The sequence below is a fragment of the Barbus barbus genome (assembly GCF_936440315.1).
Source record: "Barbus barbus genome assembly, chromosome: 16".
Taxonomy (NCBI): domain Eukaryota; kingdom Metazoa; phylum Chordata; class Actinopteri; order Cypriniformes; family Cyprinidae; genus Barbus; species Barbus barbus.
In genome coordinates, this window is record NC_136744.1 from 28694589 (window position 1) to 28719049 (window position 24461).

A 24461-nucleotide genomic window follows, 5' to 3' on the forward strand; every position below is an offset into this window, starting at 1 on the left:
CTCGAAAAACCCAAAGACTCGAAACAGGTGAACTAATTCAGTGCATCACTCCCCGAGACGACTCGTTGTTCTTGAGTCACATTAAAGATTTGTTCAAGTACGACCCATCACTACATCGGAGGGTGTGCACGGACGGTCTGCGCAGACATCCGCGTGCCTCACATTTTTTGTCAAGTATGCACGGTCAGTAGGCTACAAAAGCACCAACTACGCATGCGCAAGCTGCGTGAAGAAGCTCGTTGCTACCCGAACCTGTACAATCCGTTGATAAAACAATATAAAGACAGCCAGATGTGCAATAACTCTGGGCAATGTATGGAACACGTCCGTGGAGCGGACTACCAGCATACACTTTCGGTAGTATAAATACAAGTAGTCCGCGTACACGGACAGCGTCCGGATTGCACACGCGGAAAGTATAACACAGGCTTAATAAATACACAATTATTAAGACAGCATTATCAGACATTACCTAAAGAAAGGACACTTAAACCAACAGTGTCCTTCATAACATCACACACAACCAATTTTAGCAAATAAACATGCTTCCAGTTTACTGAGCGAGGAGCTAAACATATTTGCATATGCCAGATAAGGCCAGGGACACTTTGACTATGTGATGAAGAATAAAAAAAAGTCCACTTTACACATCAGAATGATCAGGGTTGTAAATGTCAATGAAACAAAGACACAAATCCACAGGACCGCATAATCATAATCATGTCCATTTCTCCCCAAATAACATCATAATGAGGCCAGTAATACAGCAGATCACACAATGAGTGTGTGTGATGTGATTGGCTTTGCTGTATGTCAGCTGATGTGTGTGTAATGAGCTCAGGTCTATGTGGAGGATTATCTGTATCTACAGAGATAAATCCTTCAGTCAGAGCTGAGCCTCTACTGTCTCCACAAACACAGTCAGTCTAGTGGAAAGAGCAGCCTGGTACAGTGTAAAGTGGCCTTACTGTAAAACTCTGCCTAAAACAAATTACAGATCCAAAGGGCTGTAAAAGGGTTGAGTATATGCATGTATATAAATATTATAATAGTACATAAATATTACTAAAATAATACTGTCACATTAACAGACAAATCCACTAATGCCTGCATGTGTAAACTCATATAAAGTGCTGGAGGATGGTCTATAGGGGACTGTATAGAGCCCAAAGAGCCTTTCACACGACTCGCATCAGTTCAGTTCAATACACCTCAGCATGAAAAATGCTGCAGATAGACATGCAGGGTGATTTTATGAGGATGCTAGTTAGTTAGCAAGAAACTGGTTGCAGTCAATAGTGAACATACAAGTAAACATAATAGGTAACATATCTGAGTGAAGAACAGAAAAAAAAAATATTGCTAAATTTGTTTATACGTCACAGAAAGGGGGAAAAATAGAACAGACTAATATATCAGTTGGTGATGTGTTTCCCAAAATCATCGTGACCCTAAGTACAGGTGGATCATGCGCACCATTGCTGTCAATGGTTTCTAGATCTACCAAGGCTTGAAAAGGTTTGGTGAAACGCAGCCCTTACCGATATTGATTAGCCGATATTCAATACAATTTTGATTAAATTCAAATAGCTTTATTAGAATTACTGTAATACAATAATGCCAAAGTTTAGGATACTTTCCAAAAAATTTGTCTAAATAATCAAAAATTCCCACATTATTGTTATGATAAAATGTATTATATTATAATTTCCATTTTATTATACAAAACAATTATTCTATTTTATTAAACTGTAAAGTTTTGACTTGGGTGATAGTCAAAAATGTAATGAAAAATTTAAAGATATAATACAAATATTATATAAATTGAAATGGTATTATTATATAAATTATATTTATTATATGAAAAAAAATAATAATATATATGTATGTGTATGTCTATGGTCACTTTATATTATACATATAAGCCTGGTTTCACAGACAGGGATTAGGCTAAACCTGGATTAGGCCATAGTTCACTTAGGACGTAATTTTTATAAATGTGCCTTAGAAAAAACATTACTGGGGTGCATCTTGAGACAAAACAATATATTTTAAGATCAGTCAGTGCAAGTTTCTTTCAGTTGAAACAGCTCAGATTTAGATTTTAGTCTGGGACTAGGCTTAAGCCTTGTCTGTGAAACTGGGGCATATTGTATTAACTTTATTGATTAACGTAACAGTTAGATCCTCATGTCAGTTTTAAAATTAATCAATATTTTTCAAAAGAAAATAAGCATAAAATAACTAAAATATGACACTTAGCTCCAGAGTTCAATGCACTGGAAAATATTTATGCGAGTCATGCGAAAGAACTTTCAATAATCCAAATTTAAAAACACCTTTAAACAGAGAATGTGCCAAATTAATTTCACAAGGAAATCAACAGAACTCTCAGGGAAGAGCAAGGGAACATTCAACACTGTATAACCGAGGGGAAGCTATGAGGATACGGGACAGGGAATCCATGGCAATATCTAACACTACGGGAATAACATTCATTCCTGGAGATGCCAAATCAGAGGAACCATTCCGAGGTACAAAAACAGAGAAAAGCAACTGCCATCCCACAAATCAGGCCTAACGAGGAACGCAAGATATTAGATGCAGGGGTTAGGAGCGAGATGCCTTTGAGTTATGCAGAAACGCTCAAGAAGAAAAGCTGCAAGCAGGTGCTACCCAGCCTCCTCTAGCCCATAACCTCCAAAGGCATCGCAGACGGGACGGGACAGAGGGTTGCTAATATTTCTCGAGGGGTGAGGAAGAGGAGGCGATGTGCGAGGACAGACTCACCGCACTGGGTACCGCTTTGGGTCGTTTTGAGTAGTCCAGAGCAAAGATAGTATACTCAGAGAGAAAAGCAGGTTCTGCTATCATCCCAGCCAGCAGCTGAACGACCCCCCCACACGAGTCAACGCATTAACGATGGGACAGAGGAGTGAAGAGCAATGAGAAAACAACACAATGAGTGAGACAACAGAAAAAGAGCCAGAGAGGATGAGAGAATGACATCTGTGGAAACAGAGAGAGAGTTGAGACAGCGGATCCACACTGAGGCTGCAGATCTACGATGTTGGATGTCTCTCTACTGAGCCTGGCCTTGATTCTCTTGAATGTGATTGCCACCAAAATCGTGATATGGTGTGTAAAGAGACATCAAACAGGTAAATCTAGCAGTCTTTGGCACAGAAGAAATTAGGGCTCAAAAATAAGGATGAGCTGACAAAGCTGTATTGTCACTTTATGTTTACTGATGATGTGCACAGGTTTTATTCCTTGTATCAAATTTTGCTGAATTAAATGTCTTCTAATATAAAAGTATAAGTATAATATAAGATAAAATCTAATATATATTGATATTATGATATATTATGATAAAATCTAAATTAAAATTTAATATAAATATATAAAAATATACTTTTTAATATATTACATAAATATTATTATTATTATTATATGGAATATTCATATAATATGTTAACATAAAAATATATCAAATGAAAATATTATATAAAATATACTTTTTAATATAACAAAATTATATATATGTGTGTAATTGAATTTAAATATAAAAATTTTAATTAAATACAAAAGAAATTGTAAAAAGACAAAAAAAATATTTTATATGAAAATGCTGGCAATGCTAGTAAAAAATAAATGGGGGAAAAAATCCTTATTGTTGAGCCCTGGAAATGCTGAGATGACGTGAAATTCATTCTGAGATCTGATGAAAATTAAAAAAAAAGAAAGCAATACGAACAGAAAATGTGGTAGAAAGATAAAGGTACGATCAAAACCTCGGCTCACTGATCAGTAAACCCTGCAAAGGTGATCTGCTTCATTCTGAGGTACAATCTGTTTGAGCAGTGATTCATAAAAGAGGACAAAAACATTAAAAAAAAATAGTAACTCATGCTACATTGACAAAACTCACAAAAATAAACCAAGCAGTGTTTGAAAGTCCAATACTATTTCAGAAGATGTATTCATATGTCAATATTTGCCATGTTTAAAGGTTCATGCTTCAAAAGGGGGTTTAATGTCACAGTCCAGAAATAACAAAACTGAACATCTAGACTATTATTAGCCTGCATTAGTACAATGATAGCATGTCATGTGGTAACCAACCAGCTGGAGATTATCAAACTGATTTGATATCTCTGCACAAAGTTCTCTGTAAAACAAGAGGAAGATCATATAACTTAAACAAGCATTTTAAATGCACAGAATCTATTGCCGTAGAACTGGTCCAGACCGCAGTGAACCAGGCGCTTACAGGACACTTAATATTTCAAAATGTCTAATTAATTAAGTTTAATATTAATGTACTAATTTAAACCAAGAATGAAAGCACAAGCACACTTTTTAAAACTAAACTTTTCAAACACATTTCTTAGGTTTAAAATGATAAAATTATAGATATATCATATAAATTTACTGTAAAGTAAATAGTAGTAGTAGTATACATTTATTTAATGCCATGTCATTATCTTAGGCTATTTTCATGGCAAAAACAATCAAATACAAGTATAACAAATACAATAAAAACCAGCAAACAAACAAGATTTTTTACATTAACATATGATAAAAATTATAAAACTTTTTCTGGCAAACTTATACTAAATAACTCTTCAAGAGAGTTCACTTCATAAAAAGTTTTCTACATACATTAAAAGCTGGACAGTCCAATAAAACATGTTTCAGAAAACATGCACTGAGTATAGGGTCTTTAAGCAAAAAATGCATGAGTCAGTCTTGTATGACCTATGCACTGTAAAGTAAATACTTGAATTATAGATTGTATCACAATGATCTTGCGCGCCTGACAAACACCAAAAGATCACCTGAAGTTGTTGATGTATTGTGTCTGCAATCATGAGAAAAGCCTGTATTATGAGAGTATGGCGTATTCTTATTCATAACAGTTCAGATATTAAACACACAGGAGTTAAAGGGCATATCTGGCACATGAAAGCAGTTGCTGCTCTTATGCATGCACTCAAGACAAGGGCTGCACGATATATTTTGCTGCGCAAAACCACGTTGATAATGAACATGGATTTGCGCAGCTTGTCAGTGAACAACGGCTCTGTGTGCTAAACGCAGCTCCATGTGAAATCACATTTACCGATTACAGAACCGGCTTTACTGACAAGATGCGCATTAAATATCGCATGCGATATATCGTGCAGCCCTACTCAAGACCAATGAGAAGACAGGCTGTTTGCGTCTGACCGCTCACCTCTCTGTCATTGGGGGAGGCTGGGGCATCTTGGTGCAGGAAAGGGGGCTGAGCACGCCTCTCTCCTGAACTCACCTGCTGCACACAGACATGTGTCACACATCAGTACACAACAATCACAATCAGTGCACCAATCAGTTTTGACTACTGGTCAAAAGTCTGGAATAATTCAAAATTTTCTGTTTTTATATAATAAAACAAGGCTGCATTTATATAATCAAACAGTAGAAATTGTGAAATTATTATTATAATATATATATATATATATATTAAATGCAAATATTTAAAATACTGGTTTTCTATTTTAATATTTTAAGATAATATATTTTATTTCTGAGATGCAAAGCTGAATCATTACTCTTCAGTGTGACATGATCCTTCAGAAATAATTATAATATACAGATTTTTGCAGCTTAATGTTTATGTTGAAGCCGTGATACACTACATTTAAAAAAAAAGTGTATGTGTGTGTGTGTGCATATATATATATTCCAACTATGACATTTTTTGACCATTTTTATTAGATTCGCCCCCAAACATTGTTATACATCTGTCTTCATAGCTTTCCTTAATAATTAAACCAAACAGACTTGAATCTCAACTGAAGTAGAAGTTTAACCTTTCAATATCAAGTGTGTTTAGGGAAACGAGGAGCTCTGGCTCTGGTTAACAGGTCAGGCCGGTTTGTGGGTCATTAAGTAGTTGACAAGCAAGAAATGATCATGGAAATATGGTATTAAGAAGTTATCTTCCCAGAATACCATGGTACATGTCCAAAATACCATGGCGGTACCAAAATATTATTTAAAATACCTTGGCGTATCATGTAGCTAAATAGCATTATGCATGAATGTGGTAATCACTCAGCACCATATTAAATATCAAAGTACCATATTATATCCATCTGATTGCTTCTTGGTACTGTTTTGTTAGTGTATAACTTTATTCAGATTTAAGAGCTAACCTTGCAATCTGAATGTTTATTACAGTAACATGATGTTGTTTTGTTTTGTTAGCATACATGCTACATGAGCAAAGAGCACTGACCTGCGCGCTGCTCCGCTGAGGCGACTCTATCACCTTCTGCTTCAGTTTCTTAAACATCACTTCATGCGATTATTGTCACGTCAGGAGCGATTTTACTGTATGATTACCAGTGTAAGAAACTTCATGTATGTGTGGATGAGAGCAGTGCGCAGATGCAGCTGACGTGGAGGAAAAGTGAACAGCTACGGCTCCTCGAGAGGCTCAGAAAGGAAGGACGATTCTGAATTGTTGATTCGCGTATTTCAGTGTGACACGGTATAATAACATTAAAACACTTTGATATAAAACATGCTACATATGTGGAACACACAACACTATTATACATTATTTATTCATAACACATATTATTTTCATTTCAAATTTGCACATACAGACCTGTACATACATAATTGTCTATATTACAGATTGTGTTTTTGCTATTTTGTACATTGCATATTTGTATATTATTCTTTATTACCTGTGTCCTGTCCTGTTGCTGTCTCTGTGTTGCACTGTGGAGCTTCTGTCACTATAACAAATCCCTCATATGTGTAAACATACCTGGCCGATAAAGCTCATTCTGATTCTCATTAAATTCATGTACCAGGGTATTTATGTGGTACTGCAGGGTATTTTCTAATAATACCATGGCAGTTCTATGGTAGATAGGCCTATAGGTTGTGAATAATAATTGTTATATTTTAACATATAAATACAAATTTATGAAGTGGTCTTAAGGTCAAAACCTTGAAAAAAAATAATAATAATAAACTATTATTATTTGATTTAAAAGACTGATGTTTCTTTTGTATTTATTGAAGATTATTTTGATTCAGCATAGTCATTAAACGCTAATAACAATATATATGTTCAAAATATAATAATCTTTTTTAATCTTTAAAAGTGAATAGATAATTATTTTGTATTTTATTAAAGACATTATGTTGATTAGGCATACAGAACTTAACGTTTCAATGTTGATTTAACATTTAAACATTGTTTCAATGTTCTTTCAGTGTTTTTCCAACAACTGACATTATTTCAACCACATTTCAACACTGAAGTTGGTCATTTGAAGTTGGGTTTATATTACTAATTACAGTTTTTTACAATCACTTTGCTACTATTTTCAGAACCTTGATGTCATTTTTCACAACTCTAGACACAAAACTCACAACCAATGATCAAAATGCACATTTTTCAAAACTCTAACCCTTTTCTCAATTGCTTGGATACAATACACATAAAATTTTGATCATTTGTTCATTCAACAAAAATCACCTGTTCAATATGACACAACTTAACATCAAAGTACTACTATTTCAAAAGGCAATTCACACATTACATTTCAAATGAGTGTCTATTCATTTCCTTACAATGATCTAACTATCAATTGATACAATTGCTCAAAATGATAAGTAACTGCTGCATTACTCTTAATGCATAGTTGTATGGAAACAGACAAACAATCTTCCATGTTTAAATCATGACAGTTTCAAGATACTGTAACGAGATTCATTGTCACCAATTAGCGTGGAGCATGAACCAATTAGACTATAATATCCATGGATGTAGCCTAATATTTTATCATAATGCTTCATCAGACACTGTGTCTATGGTCCCAAATACTGTACCACCTTTTCAGACTATTTACAGTATTGACAGTACTGCACTGTATAGATGCAGGCCCTTGTAATTGCTTGTCCAATTCTGCCAACTCGTTACTGATGATTGAGTGCACATTGTGGAATGAGTATATAAAGAGTTGATTGGGATCCAATTGCAAGAACATAGTGATACGTAACATGGAGCTAGCAGGTGATCCAGGTCACAATGGAGGTCAAGCAGTGGTGGGAGGAAGATGTGTTGGTCAAAGGAATGGCAGGGGACAAGGCACCCCTTCTGAGAGGTGGTCGTGGGCCTCGTTTGAGAGGTGTGGGGGAACGTGGTAGATGACAAGGCCACGGACCAAGACAGCGGCAGCAACAGAACACCAAAGTGTCCAATGAAATTCGGGCAATAGTTGTAGACCATGTCATAAATCATGGCATGACAATGACTGAGGCGGCTACAATGATACAACCAAACCTCAGAAGGTCAACCGTGGCCTCAATAATCAGAACTTTCTGTAATGAGAACCGGTAAGTTATCAGCATGCACTAAACATTATGCTACTGTCAATTGTCTAATGACTGCATATCAATGTGTATCACAGAATAGGTGATGTGACCAAGTGTCTTCTTACTCTAATGTTCCCTGTAGAATTGTGACCAGGCCAAATAGTGGAGGCAGAGGCAAAATTCTAACTGACCAACAAGAGCAGGCTGTGGTCGATTTGGTTCGGGCCAGAAATGATATTCGCCTTACAGAAATTCACCAGCATATCTTGGACAATGAAGACATGTTCAACAATGTGGGATCCATAAGTTTGCCGACTATTGCACGCATACTGAAAAGGCACCAGGTATCTATAAAACAACTATACCGTGTGCCTTTCAAAAGAAATGCAGAGTGAAGCAAATGAGGACTGAGTATGTTCAGGTAAGTTCAGTTTCAAGATGGCTGTTGTAAAAACATTCCCAAAAATTCTACATTGTACAGTAATCTCTTTCCAAAATGTATTTTTAGAGGGTGATGGAGCTGGATGCTGATGACGACCATCACAAATTCATATATTTGGATGAAGCAGGTTTTAATCTGGTCAAGACAAGGAGGAGAGGTCGGAATTTCATTGGCCAGCGGGCACCCATCCAAGTACCTGGACAACGTGGGGCCAACATTACCATGTGTGCGGCTATATCAGAAGATTGTGTGGTGGGACGCAGACTTCATATTGGACCATATAATGCAGCTCTCCTTGTCACTTTTCTTGATGAGCTCGATCAGGTTTGTAGAGCTGAAGGTGTGACCTATGTCATTGTGTGGGACAATGTCAGGTTCCATCATGCTCATGTGGTGCAAGCATGGTTTCAGGCCCATGCACAATTTACCACCCTGTATTTACCCCCATACTCTCCCTTCCTTGATCCGATTGAGCAATTGTTCTCCGTATGGAGATGGAAGGTTCATGATAGGCCATGGATGACGCCTGCAATGACATCACAGCAGACCAGTGTCAGGCCTGGATTGGCCATGCCCGAAGGTTTTTTCCAAGATGTTTGGCTAATGAAAACATCCATTGTGATGTAGATGAGAACCTGTGGCCAAATCCACAACACAGAGTTAATGACAATGTAGAAGTACAGTAATCACTCCTGTTTTGTTTCTTACAGTACAAGCAAGTTGAGGAACACTGCATTTGATGTTTTACAGTACTGTCTTTTCTATTTCATAGCTAATTACTGTATTTTTGCTTTGATTCAAATAAACCTATGTTGTGATTGTGCTGTAGTGTTTTGCATCAATATATTACAAACTTTGTTCAATGATTCCACTGTGTCTGTAGTATTCTCTCTGCTCCTGCAGTACTTTTACAGAGATGTATTTACTGTACATGTAGTACCATAATAACCTGTATCACCTATTTTGTTCTACAATATTTAATGATTGTACGAACAATGACACAGTGAAACTATCGGTTGTGTGTGGGTGATCTATAGTATTGTTTCAATGGTATTGCACAGTGAATTTGTTTTTTGAACCAATAATTGTGCAAGATTTCTTTAAATATGTGACTGCACAATGCAATGTTTTGAACATTAGACAGCCTTTGATAACCGTTTTGTGTCTAGAGTTGTGAAAAATGACATGTCAAAACTGTAACCTAATGATGAAGCCATCAAACTTCAACAAATTAACAAAAAATAGTCAAATGAAATGATGTGCATATCCTCTTGTCAAAATTAAAGTGTATTTTATTAGCATGAATTATCCTTAATGATAAATTGCTTGTATTTTTGTAATGTAACCCCAATTACTGCAAAAACTAACTGAAACTGGCTGGATAATTACACACTTTGGTTGCTCATAAATAACCTTTAGAATGTATTTAACAATTATCTTCCAGTATTTAGATTAGAAATGAGTCTGGCCTTATTTTTCTCATTCTTATATAACCACGTTCAGCATGAGACTGTGTGTGTGGTCTTTCTCAGGGGTTCAATTCAAGGTCACCGACTCTATCATAACTTAAGGGAAGTTAATGAAGTTTTACCCATTTGAAACTGTGAACAAAGCACCAGGTTTCTCCAGAGGGACTATCACTGCAGAAACTGCACTGTAATTCAATTCTAGATAACAAGTATCCACCTAATGAGCCATAAATATTTGATTACTGTGGCCTGTCTGATTAAAAACAACACATTACATACGGATGAGAAGTCTAGGTAATGCATATTCAGTCTGTCAGAGTTACTTGTGCTTTTATACATTAGGTTTGCTCTCCATTGAATCTAACTGCTGTCTAGGAGAAACAACTGAGAAATTAAAAAGATCTCAACTGTTATGTTTCTTTCTCTTTGGTTTGATGTTGCACATACTCTTGAGAAGCTCTAGAGGGAGCTCACTATAACTGTATTAAAGCTGTAGTAAACATTGCATCAATGTGTAAGATTCTGTCACTCAAAACCCGTTATTGATCAACCACTATGAAATATTATAAGGAAGTGTTTTTAGCTTCTGTGCAATATTCAATGCACTGGTTATTTCTTATGATGTTCATATTAAAATTAGTCACATTTAAACGCCCTGTATAGACTCATATCTCATTGCATGTACTTATTCTACTTGTATATAACGGCTGACTGTACATATACAGTCTTCATATTCATATTTGCATTATTGTGTTTGTATTTTTCAGTAAGTGATGTTATTTTTCTCCAATTCTGTGTCTGCTTATTGTAATTATATAAAGACTGGAAGATTTTGTTACCAAATATTTGTACAGGAGCCAGTAAAACGCTTGATTCTGATAAACTTAAAACTAAAATTAAATTAAATGTAAAAATCTTAAACTTATTTTATTTCAGCCAAGGCAACATTAACTTAAACTTAACTAAGATTAACTAAAAGTAAAACTGAAATAAAAATTAATTCAAATAATATAGACATATAAAAATAATAATTGCTGCAATACAATTGCTAAAACATTTACTAAAATTAAAATGAAAAACAAAAACTATAAAAATGAAAATCTCATTCAAAATATTTCTAAAATCTCTAACAGTATCGCAATGATAATAAACACTGGTCACAGCCAGGTAATTGCAATTAAAACCATTAAAAACTGTAACTTGAAATAAACTTTAACTAAAATAAAATACAGCATATTAACCTTAAACCTATTTTATTTCAGCCACTGCAACATTTATCATTTTAATTTAGCTTAACTAAAATAACTCGAACTAAAACTGAAATAGAAATGAATAAACAGACAAAAACCTAATAAAATGACAAAAACACAATAACATTTCTTAAACTTTAGCTATAATTCAAATAAAAACAGAAAATATAAAAATGAAAAATATTAATAAAAACATTGACACTGGTTATAGCCCTGTATTACATTATGAGAACAGTTGCAATATGACTTGTAGCAAAAGCAGAGGTCAGTATTAATACTGTGTGTTGCACTGATAGCCTCTGATTTGCATGAGTTTGATTACTCATAGTAATGCAGATAATGCCTCAGCGTAATCAATGATCAGCAGCAGGTTTCTGTCAGGCTGCAGGTCTGTGTCCATCCTTCATCCTGCTAATGTCACCACTGGCTGCATACGGCAAACAATCCATCAATGTCCGAATGCTGCATGTTCAGAATGCTGTATCCAGAAGCATGAGGACCAGTACAGACTTATATTTCATATCCTGCCCCATAATGTGCTTACAGTCATTCTCTATGTATCAGATGTAATGAGATAACAGAGATAACAGATTATCATGTTATAGTTTTTGCGGTTATCGTTTTAATGCATTTTTGCAAAGAGTGCTACATTTTATCATAAATACATCATATTATAAAAGTTGAAAGGTGTTTGAAGACAATCTGAACTATTTGAAAATAATGCCTAAAAACCTAAAAACTGCATAGGATTTCAATCCGACCTAAAGAGAAGACGAACTTAACTTTCACCAAAACTTCAAAATTAATTAACCCTCATGTTGTGTTTCAAACCCCCCCCGGAAATGATGTCATTACATTGGACTGAAACTGATGTTTCTCACACAAGATGTAACTTAAAAACTAATAAAATAAAATAATTAAAAATGTATTTATTTCATTTTATTTTATTTTTATTTATTTATGTTTTTCCCCCCACTTTGTTACACTTTTGGTGTTCCCGGTCAAAAATGACCAACCTTTTAAAAATTGCTTATAAATTCTCATTATGCGATAATATTACCAAATTTTGGATTCAGTTTTTTTGTCAACTTGTTTGTTTTTCAGTTACTGCGAGTTTTGTATTTCTTTTAGATGACTGATCATAGGCTTCACTGATCTGAGCTTATGCACCTCAATTTTTGAGTAAGCATTGCCAAAATGATCCACAAATGAGGCTTTTTCCACTCAAAAACTGAAATGGAGATCAATGAGGCCTACAATCAGTTACAAAAAGAAATTCAAAACCTGTGATAATTGAAAGAAAACAAGATGATAAAAAGACTGAATCCAAAATTCGTTGATAATAGCATAATCAGAGATTATTTACAAGCAGTTTTCAAAAGGTCGGTCATTTTTAGCCAGGAACACCAAATTATGTAAACGATTTTCAGCACAGCACAAGAGTTAACCTTCATAAATAATAAAAACATTAACATTTAGGCATGTATGCATTCTCTCTCTCTCTCTCTCTCTCTCTCTCTCTCTCTATATATATATACATATTCCTCTCATATTATTATCTTATTAATATTATAGCAATCAGCAAGAGGACTCCAACATTTGCTCTTTAGCCTTTTATTGCACAGGCAAGTAAAAACAGATAGAAATTTTGAAGGAAAGCATGAAAAATGGGATTGAAACATGACACAAGCTAGCCTCAAACTCAGCACACTGTACTGCATGTCATGTGCATGTTTATTACCAACTGCACATCAACATGTCAGCTTTGCTTAGTCTTCTCTCTGTCCTTCTGTTTGACCTCTTTACATTCAAAGAATGAAATCACAATGCCAAAAAACATCAATCTTCATGTAACCGCAGGGCATCTGTGCATCTTCACTGCAGCACACATGTACTTGTGATTTCTGTCAGTCATGTCCTGTTTAAGATTCATCAAATCATATTCCTGCACATTAGTGTCAGCATTAATACAAAATTAAATTCAGCATTAATACAAAGGTAAGAAAGCATCATAGGCATTATCTAAATACAATGTCTGCATAACATCCAGTCAGCGAGGAAGTAAGGCAGTTGTAGTAAGATTGCATTCAATATCGTCAATACATTTGTTATATATATATGCATTACAATTAAAAAAAAAAATGAATTGCCCAAAGCATATGTACAGTGTAAATTGAATACACTTTTATTATCCCAGCCACAGTCTATGATGCATTTGCACAAACTGTAATTGATATGATGTGATTTAAGCAGTAAATCCAGCAGCATCAGCAGATTTCCAAACGCCCATGACAGACGTCAGCGGCTGCATCGTTTGCATAAAGTTGAACACAGTGCACTTTTCTTGACATTCTCACCACACCATCAAGCCCACAATCCCCAGCGCGAGCCTCCCATAGAATGAATGGGAAGCGTCTGCTTGTCTCTGCACCAGTGCATGTGCGTGTCCTTATCTGGAAGCAAAAAACAATTTCATTAATTTCTCCTCTTTTAAAAAAGATCCCGCGTGTGTCCTCAAGGAAATGGCCTTTAACATTATTCATTGTTTACTTCACCTTCTCTTCTGCGCCCATGAAATATTCATCAAATACCGAGTGTCAGTCGGAGCGGGGAAAATCTGGAGTGAGCGGCGAGGAGACTGGTTATTCTGAGGTGAATTGATCGGCCCGCTGTCAGGAGGATGTTCACTGCATGTGGAGAGACCAGAATCACACCGACAATCTTTTGTTACTTACCAAAGCTGGTTTATACTCAAGGTTAGTGATTTGAATAAGCCCCAAACTCAAATATGACAGCAGAGCATCCGGAGCAAAACATCACAGTCAGGCTCTTCTGAGCTCTTTTTGACAGCAACACTCACTCATTACAATACAATCACTCAGATCACCTTGGCAACCGTGTAGCAACGCCCTAGCAACCACTCATCCTAGCATCATAGTGGCAAAATTTGCAAGATAACCTCTAGTTTATAATATGCAGCAGTAGTTTATTAATTAAAAAAATTTAGTTTATAATATGCTGCATTTTATTGATTTGATCAAGATCCTGCCACCTGCAAATGCCCGGGAGAGACTGGCTCGTCATCGAGGCCTGGCTAACCTTCACCAACAGGGCTGGGAAATGGGTGCATTTACCCAGTTTTTCTGGACGATGTCAAGGGGGCTTGATTATAATGACGCCACCATCAAGGACATCTTTAATGACTGCTTGGATGATCCCCTGCCTAAATGGGAGATGGATGGTCTCAAGATTTTTGATTTCTTCTCCAGGTATCTTGGTCATCGCATCCAGTGGGGAATGCCTCCTCCACCTCCTGAGCCAGCATGCAGCAACCACTCTGCCCCACTTCCCTCATCAAGTCAAGACCAAGATCCTCTTCTAACTCCTACTCAGAAGCGAAGGGCAAGAAGGAGGGCTCTCCAGTCTGCTGCATCCATTTATGACTCTGGTACCTTCCCAGTCTCCCCTGAGCCTGTCAGGTCAACTCATGCCATCTCCTAGACATTTAAGTTAGTCCCTGTTATTTCAGAATCTGTTGAATTAATCTCCGCCTTCCCAGAGATGGTCAAGAGCACTGCTGACCTTTCCATACCAGCCAAGCTCACTCCAAATCCAGTCAAGCCTGTTCCAGTCACTCCAGATCCAGTCAAACCCGCTCCAGTCACTCCAGATCCCGTCAATCCCGCTCCAGTCACTCCGGAGCTGGTCAAGCCCGCTCCAGTCACTCCGGAGCTAGTCAAGCCCGCTCCAGTCACTCCAGATCCCGTCAAGCCCACTCCAGTCACTCCGGAGCTAGTCAAACCCGCTCCAGTCACTCCAGATCTCGTCAATCCCGCTCCAGTCACTCCGGAGCTGGTCAAGCCCGCTCCAGTCACTCTGGAGCTAGTCAAGCCTGCTCCAGTCACTCCAGATCCCGTCAATCCCACTCCAGTCACTCCGGAGCTGGTCAAGCCCGCTCTAGTCATTCTTGACCCAGTTAAGCCTGCTCCAGTCACTCCGGATTCCAGTCACATCCGTTCCAGTTATTCCAGAGCCTGTCAACCCAGCTCCCATTTACAAGATGGCCAAGCGGGCAGCTATCCAGTCAGTTGCAGTCAACTTCTGCCATCCCTGAATCAGTCACCTTCTCTACCGTTATCCAGGAGAGAGTTGTCGACGACAGTCATCAGTCAATGAGGTTTGCACCAGGCATTTCTGAATGTGCCAAGTCAACCTCTGTCTTCCCAGAATCAACTGAGTGCACTCCCGTTACTCAAGAATCTGTCAAGCCAAATGTTCCTCTGTCCATTAGGTCTGTCCCCGAATTGTCACAATCTGATGGACCCATTCCTGTCTCTGCTGAAATGACCAGGATCACTGACTCTCCGCCTGTGATGGTAAGCTGGCTGCTTCTCTTGTCATGGCCACGGAGGCCGATGCAGAGGTTTTCATTTTGCCTGCTCCGGCCACGGAGGCCAGATCCAAGCAGCCTGTTTTCCCAGTTGCTAGCCATGTCAAGTCAAAGAATGTTCCCGCTAGTCATGTGAAGGCAACAGATAACCCTGTTGGTCGGGTTGTGTCCACGGAGGTCATTCCGGAGCGGCCCACTATCACTGTGTTGGCCACAAGAGCTATTCCTATTCAGCCCGTTATGGTCAAGGAGGCCATCTCTGAATTTCCTGCTGTTCCTGTTGTGCCCCCAGAGGTCATCTCTGAGAACCCCGCTCTCCCAGTCACAGCCATGGAGGCCGTTCCCAAGCAGCCTGTTGTCACGGCCGCTGAGGCCTTTTCTGAGTCTCTTGCCAACCTAATAAGGTCCACAAGGGAGATTCTCGCTACCCTTACTGTGGCCAACCAGTATGAGATTCCTGAAGAGGAGCCCCTGAGTCTGCTCCAGTGCAGGAGCCCCCTGAGTCCGCTATGGAGAAGGTTGTTTCGAAACCCCGGTAGTGCGGTCCCTGAGCCCACTGCAGAAAGGACTGGTCCAGTGTCCACTCCTCCAGAGCGCCCTCCAGAGCCCGCTCCAGAGAAAGTGGTCCCCGAATCTGTTCCAGTGAAAGCGGTTCCCAAGTCTGCTCCAGAGAGAGTGCTGGCTCCAGCCCCTGAGTCCGCTCCAGCGTCGGCTCCAGCCCCTGAGTCCGCTCCTCCTGAGTCAGTTTATTTAAAGCTGATTATAATGTTGCAGTTTATTGATTTTAACATTTAATTTATAAATGTTCAAAATCTAAAAATGTGTAAATATTTATTTATTTGCTTTGTTTGTAAATAAAACCAATATTATTAGAGTACTTTCACAAGAAAACATTTTTTTTATCATTTGTGAAATTTACAAGCAATACAAGAGTGAATTGTTTCAAAGTATAGTTATTTTTTATTTTAATTTTGGTTCAGATTTTAGTCATTTTTTATGTGCTTTTGTAATTTAATTTAAATATGTGTCATTTTCTTTTAGCTTTATTTTATTTTTTAATTTTAGTACTTCAACATATTTTAGTTATAACACCACATTATTAAGTTTTTTTTTTTTTTTAATAAAAATTTGATCTTATAAATATCTTAATTTTTGAGGTAATGGAGGAGTTTCTGTATGTTTGAATAAACAGCGGATACTCTCTCGGCAAAAGTCTCAAAAGTGCAAAAGTGATCCATGCTCTCCGCTGGCTTCTCAACCTCTAATTTTACACAGAATATCTTTAAACACCTACACACACTCTTCTCAGGCCTGGAATGAGGAAAGGTTCGTAGCTAGCATTAGCATTTTCCCTCCACTGAGTCAGAGATGTGCGAGAGACTCTAGAGGACAGGAGAGATGAGTGATGCCCAAACAACCCATGCATGATGGAGTTTCGTCTTCACCCTCCGCAACCCATTCGGCCCTCACCGACACAAATTCAGACTAATACTGTCTCCTCACATATCTGCAGTGCAAAATCCTTTATATGAAAACATTTTAGTCTGGCATATTAGAGCGCTGGACTTTACTATAAAAGGCTCTTAATCTGAACAGGATACCCAATAAGACATGAAATGCTTTAAAAAAATGGGTGGTGAGGGAAGAGAGGTGCTTAACCTTCAGAAAATGATGAAGTTTGCTATTTTTGTCCAAATCGAACATGAGAAATTAATAATTTGTGTTCCTGTCAGCTGCATGTAGAAAGGGTTCACATACTGTTATGGTAATTAAAATATTAGCATTGAAAATGAGAATTGATTATCTATATATCAGATAAATAAGATAAAATAACTAACTAAATAATAAAAAAAAACTGTTTAATAAATATAAATGTAATTCATTATATAAATTGGTGACCTTAAATTCTAATTATCTGAATAAAGTCTACATTTACATTTATGCATTTAGCAGACGCTTTTATCCAAAGTGACTTACATTGTATTCAAGTTACAGTTTTTTAATTTTTTTATCAGCTCTCGCTTTCCCTGGGAAGCGAACCCATGACCTTGGCGTTGCTAGCGCCATGCTCTACTATTTGAGCTACAGGATAGAAAATTTACACAGGATTTGCTTCATGAGCTTGAGTTTTACGAAGATTAAAATATCTAATCAGCTTCGTAATTTATTTGTTGAATCATTGCACTGATAGAATGTAAGAAAAGACATTTAGTAAGAAGTTTAGGATATTGTAGGGAATATTTCTAAAAAAAAGAGCAGAAAATATCACGTAAAATACACAATAAACCAATATTTAAAAAAAACACTGTAAAAAATATACAAAAATAAAATAAAATTATCGTAAAAAAATAAACAAAGATAAAACACCTTACAATACCTTATTAAACATTATATAGGCCAACTAAAAATATTATTAAAAAATAAAATTAAAATAATAAATAAAATATATAATGTAAAACATTTTTTTTTAAACACAAACAATTAAATAATAAAATAAAATTTAAAATTAATTGCCTATTGTATAATTGCTGTCAATATATTTTCAGCGGTCAAAGTTGTAATATGGGGCAGTTGCATAGCAACACTATAGCAACACCATAAATAAACTCCTCTACATCTCAACAAGTCCCTCTGAAAGATGCATGATGGGTCACACACTGACCACTAGCACGCTTGAATCACAGGCTGGATATACTGTTGCCTCAATTCACCCCGTCCTCCACACACACACACACACACACACACACACACACACCAGCCATTACTATAATAAAAAGCCTTTTAGAGCTGACCTGGCAGGCTCTCATGCATAATAAGGAAGAACAGAGCGGGTGAGATTTTGATACTCAAGAAGATATTTGCATTAGAGGAATAAAAACAAGCACACACTCTTGCCAAAGCTATTGTTATCTAAACCTTTCACAGCACAGCTCTTTTCCAGCGGTAGCATTAGATTGGAAGATTCATCCAGATTAATCACTGCTGTACATGTGGAATAGATATATATGTCTGCTTTAATTTATTATTTTAATTTCTTTCACACTGGTTCACTGGTTCACAATTTCTGAGGACTTGATGATGCATGAAAACAATTATTGTGGTCATTTAAAAAAAGGGCAACTTTTGACCCCATGATATAATGAAACTGGTCTTGCAGCAATGTACCTTTACTGTGCTTTTCAAATTCATAAAAACGTATCGATTAAATCACAAACAACTGGGAAAATCATGGAAATTAAGTATTCAAAAGGAGTGGAAATACTGAGAGAAATAGATGAAAAGAGTCTTTAGAAATTGTATTCAGCAGAAAGGGATCATTTCATTAAATAATTAGACAGTATTTATTATTAATAAAAATATAAATAATTATTCGCGTCTATAATGGTGATTACTTATGTATTCATTTATATATTTATTTATGTAGGTTCTATAGAAATTATATATATTATAAGATTATAATTTATTAATTGTTACTTAAAGATGACATAAGCTTTATAATTAAATTCAAAGGCATTCTATTTATTAAATAAAAAATATATAATTTATTAATTTGAACTGGTTTATAATGGTGATTTTGATCTTTATATTTATTTATTATTCACTAAACAGATTCTCTATAAATTAGAAGAAAAGATAATGACATTCAATTTTTCCAATTATTAGATTATACGAATATAATTGATCAATTTCACTTGTTTATAATGGTAATTACAATATTTATAATTATTTATTATTTATTAAACAATGCAAAAATACAACAGGTTGTCTAGAAATTAATTACATTACATTCAAATAAAATTATTAGGCTGCATTCTAATGATTATATTATATGAATATGTCTGAGACTATAATTTATAATAATATAATTTATTCAGTTCTTTTGTTAAACCTTTATTTCATCTTTTGTAGCTTTATCTGTAGTGTGATTGTTCAAGTTTGACATTTGAAGTCACAGAACTCAATTCCACTACTTTTTCAATACTAGACCTAAAAGTCATGCTGCATGTCTTCTCATTAAAGCATTAACACACACCGATCAATACCTTCTTTATGCTTCTCACCACCGTTGAGTTTCAACTAGATGCCATCAATATTTCAGCAGAGCGCTGAGACAGAAACTAGACACCTCACATGTGCTGAAATAATATACATGAGAGAAAAATCTGCTTTTGATTAAACTCGACAGATCAACTACAACAACAGATGAATCTTCTGGAATGTAAGAAGTTTTTTCACATACTGAAAAGCTTTTGGATCTGATAAGCAATTAAACAGTCAGTCGGAATAGCAAGCTTTTGACGACCTCAATATCTGAGGGGTGTTCAAACGAGATGTTAAAATACTTTCTCCATTATTTAACATTCTCAACAAGAGTCGACAATTATGAAAAGTGTAACTGTGGCACTTTCAAGCATTTATCAGTTTGATTAAAAGGGATAGTTAAAAAAAAAAAAAAAAAAAAAAGACAGTTTGCATTATTTTTACAATTTCTTTGGTGCCGCTAAAAGAAATTACACTTCAGCCTAAAGCAGCAGCATTAACATTTCTTTTCTTTTTTTGTTTACTTTAATATTAAAGGAATAGTTCACCGAAAAAACAAACATTTGCTGAAAGTGTATTCACCCTCAGGCATGTAGATGAGTTTATTTTCTTCATGGAAACAGATTTGGAGAGATGCACATCACTTGCTCTGCAGTGAATGGGTGCCGTCAGAATGAGAGTCCAAAAACATCACAATAACACCAAGTAATCCACACGACTACAGTCCATCGATTCACATCTTGTTAAGCCAAAAGTTGTGTATGTAATCCATCATTAAAACAATTAAAACATTCAAACAATTTCTTCCGGCTAAAATACAAGTCCATAATAACACTTCTTCCAGTGTGGATTCACATGTGGATTATTGTGATGTTTTTATCAGCTGTTTGGACTCTCATTCTGACGGCACCCATTCACTGCAGAGCATCCACTGGTGAGCAAGTGATGCAATGCATTTCTTCAAAACTGATGAAGAAACAAACTCATCTACATCTTGGATGGCCTCAGGGTGAGTAAATATTCAGCAGATTTTCTGCTCCTTTAAAATAATGAGGTGGATAAACAAGACAACACAAGAGCACAATATTCAGACACAAACACCACACTAATGAAGGAGTGTAACTTGTAAGTAATGAACAAACACATCCATCACCACATACAGACTCTGCTCAAATGTTTGGCTTGATTAATGAGAACACTGCAATCCAAGATGATGTTTTAATTCCTGATATCACAGCAAGCTCTAAACAAGATATTCTTTTGAAATTGCAAACACTGCAAAACTAGATAATTCAGCTTATGCAGATGCTAAAGTGTTTGTTCAGTGACTGCCAAAGCTGTTTTTGTATTTGCTGGCTGGTTAATTACTAGCTCAACCGTAAATCTCTACCCTATTCTGGTCTCTACCATATGCTAGATAAGATAATGAAGGTGAATTTTTAACTAATAAAAATCACCATACTCCTTCAGTTAATTGATTACATTAGGAACTGCAATCATTTTCAAATTTTCTGAAATGTTATGTTTAAATATGCAAATGAGAAATTATTTAATTAAATATGGATTGATTTGCATACATTTCCAGAACACAAATCTGAACATTGAATAATTTTTTTTTTGACATATTAGAGTGAACAGAGGAGAATAAATGTCTTTTTTTTTTTTTTTTAAATAAAATATTTTATAATATCAGGCAAATGTCATATGAACAAACCCCTCAGTAAAAACCTTCAGAATATACATATATGATATACATAATGTTTATATTATGTATACAGTGGGAAAAAAACTATAAAGTTTGGTGTATGTAAGTGCTGCTGAAGTGCATGAGAAAAAAAGCCTTTAAAGCTATGCATTATAATGAAAATCTAAATTGCAATACACTTAAAATTGTATACTGAAGGTTTTCTTTCCACTTGTCTGAAACAGAGCGTTATTAAAATTAAAATTGCGAAACAATGTTTTTTTTGTTGTTTTTTGTCTGTAGTGCCTTAGAAAACAACACTATATAAACCTATTGAATACTGTATGTACATGCATATAGTGATGATTGCATATGTATAGGTTCTTTAAGTTTGTGTATAAGGATAGTGCAATAAATTGTTTTGACTCTGTTGTCAGTCAAACAAACACTATAACTTGACTGCTGCTCTACTATGTGGAAAAACTGTCAGTAAATGAAATAAAACAGAGGATTTCTTTTCATCAGTGACCAGGAATGAAAACTCTGCATTGCTTGTGGTTGTTTATGTGCGTCGGAACCTTGTGACAAATGCTGCTAGTTTTCAGTTGCCTGCGGCACAAAAGCCACATCATTCAAACCCCCTGCATTCTCAGATTTCATCCAGAAGAGCAGGAGCCGCTGCAGATGATACGATGATCGAGAACGCAGGACAATTCTGGAAACACAAGTCAAGAGTGTGAAAACACTCCTTCAAAGACATTATGACATCCTATTTATCTGTGATCTTCTGGTGTCCAGATACTGCATGGTTCATGTCCCTCCATTGTTTCAGCTGATTTGTCAATTGTGAGAGAGCTGTTTTAAAGAACAAACCTGCTGAATGAATTGAATTAGTGTTGTGTAAAGTGTGGAGGCTGTAAACACAACAGTTTATTTAATTAAAAACTTTCTGTAGCTGCACCTGGTTCAGTCTCAGTGGAGTTTAAACTGGTTAATGTGTAATGTTTGACCAAGCGCTGTGGATGCTACATTAATGCTAATTTGATTTAATTGTGGCTAATTCAATGAGCTCCTTACATCCAACAATACTTTATCAGCAGGAGATGAAGTCCACACTGAAGCAGAGCAGGTTAGAGTAAAAAGAGTTGAATGTTGTATAATAGCCATTCATTATTTTGTAGGGCAAACAGTCTGCATTATCTGAGAGAAACACACACATAATATGATGAATAGAAGCTGTAAAGCAGTCTATCGCCTCCTTCTACACTCATCTGTACACACAAATGAATTATTCTTGCTTTGTGTACAACTCTGGGTCTCTTCATCATGTACATCAAGCACCGCAGTCATGCTGTGTGCATGCATGATTAACCCTATTTAGTTTAATTTTAGTTTAGTTTATTTATTTACAGGGGCAATGCACATTAATAAGCATAAATGTAAACGTGCCCGAATTAGCCCAAAAGGCTATTTTTCATCTGTAGACCCTTGACAGAATGTTAAAAGGTCACCCTAAAAACAAAGACAGAGCATCACACATATACACATCATATGGAGAGAGAAGAGAAAAAAATAATAATAATAATAACAGAAAACAAATTCACACACAAAACAGAAAAATCACTACTAAAATACAAAATATAAGTGAATTATCTAAAACAAAGTAAACATGAGAGAAAGGAGAGAGAGAGAGAAACATGTAGCTTTCCTGTAGCTCAAATAGTAGAGCATGGTGCTAGCAACGCCAAGGTCATGGGTTCGATTCTCAGGGAAAGCAAGAGCTGATAAAAATGTAAAAACTGTAACTTGAATGCAATGTAAGTCGCTTTGGATAAAAGCGTCTGCTAAATGCATAAATGTAAATGTAAATGTAAACATGGCAACAGGAGAAAGCAACATAGCCAAGAGCAATTCGTCCAAGGAAGTCTATTGTCAAGAATACAATACTAATGTTGACAGTGCTTATTGTTTTCAGTAACCACTTTTTAAGATGAGACTGAAAAGAGCCAAAAGTATGTAATCGTCTAATTGTTGATGATATGCAAATTTGTAAGGCTTTTAAATGATCAAAATATTGTTGAAAATCCTGTTGCACACAATCTACTTAATGCCTTCTGTCATCTGATTGATTGATTGATCTGATTGAGTTTAGACTTTATTAGCGAGTAAAAGGGCTTTTAGTATAATTAGTAGTATATAGTAATATATAATCCAGAAGATTAGTACAAACGTCCATTTTAAGATCGTGCTTCACGTGTCTTTTTGCTGTGAAATCTTTACTGATTTTTATAAAGTAAACAGAAGAATACATTTCATATTATTAGTAATATTTCAAGATGAACACTTACTGGACTGAAGCAGCTTAGTTTACTTGATTATCCAGACATCATATTTGAGAAAAATCATGTAAAAAAATGTGAGTATCAAATATGATCATCAGCCTTTCGAGGAACGTTTATTTGTTCATCATTGTATTGCATTGCATTATAAGTTTTAAAACTACAGAGCTTTGATAATAAAACTAAGCATTTAAATATCATCTTACAAATACATATTATTATAAGATATAGAGTGACAACTGATTTTTATATGCATTTTATTTAAGCAGTCTGCTCTACTGCTATAAAGATCTGATCTGAGACTTACTTTTTGGCCATATAAATATTAGCATCCACACCAAATATCATAATTTTATTCAGAGACCCAACCTGAGCAAAAATTCGTTGTTTTGTCCTTCGATTCTCACTATATCTTTCTATATGAGCCTGATGTATCAAATATGATGCTCAACAAAAATGCA

The 24461-nt window shown here is 35.8% G+C and overlaps 1 protein-coding gene across 9 annotated transcripts in view; it reads right to left on the bottom strand.

The window, feature by feature from the left end:
- The window catches only part of LOC306882846 (golgin subfamily A member 4-like), a 40220-nt gene extending 33731 nt beyond the window's left edge, over nt 1-6489 (bottom strand). For 3 of the 9 annotated variants that reach the window (XR_013785301.1, XM_079437795.1, XM_079437793.1), the window contains exons 1-3: nt 6287-6472; nt 5240-5317; nt 2791-2886 (exon numbers count right to left, since the gene is read on the bottom strand). Coding sequence is in view for 7 of the 9 variants with exons in the window: in XM_079437795.1 (XP_079293921.1) it covers nt 2791-2886; nt 5240-5317; nt 6287-6343 (231 nt within the window). In the remaining 2 variants the exon portion in view is untranslated. Of the gene's footprint in view, nt 1-2790; nt 2887-3794; nt 5318-6286 lie in introns of all 9 variants that reach the window. The other 6 variants (XM_079437799.1, XM_079437797.1, XM_079437794.1 and 3 more) reach the window with 5 other exon arrangements.
- Nucleotides 6490-24461: the final 17972 nt, after the last annotated feature.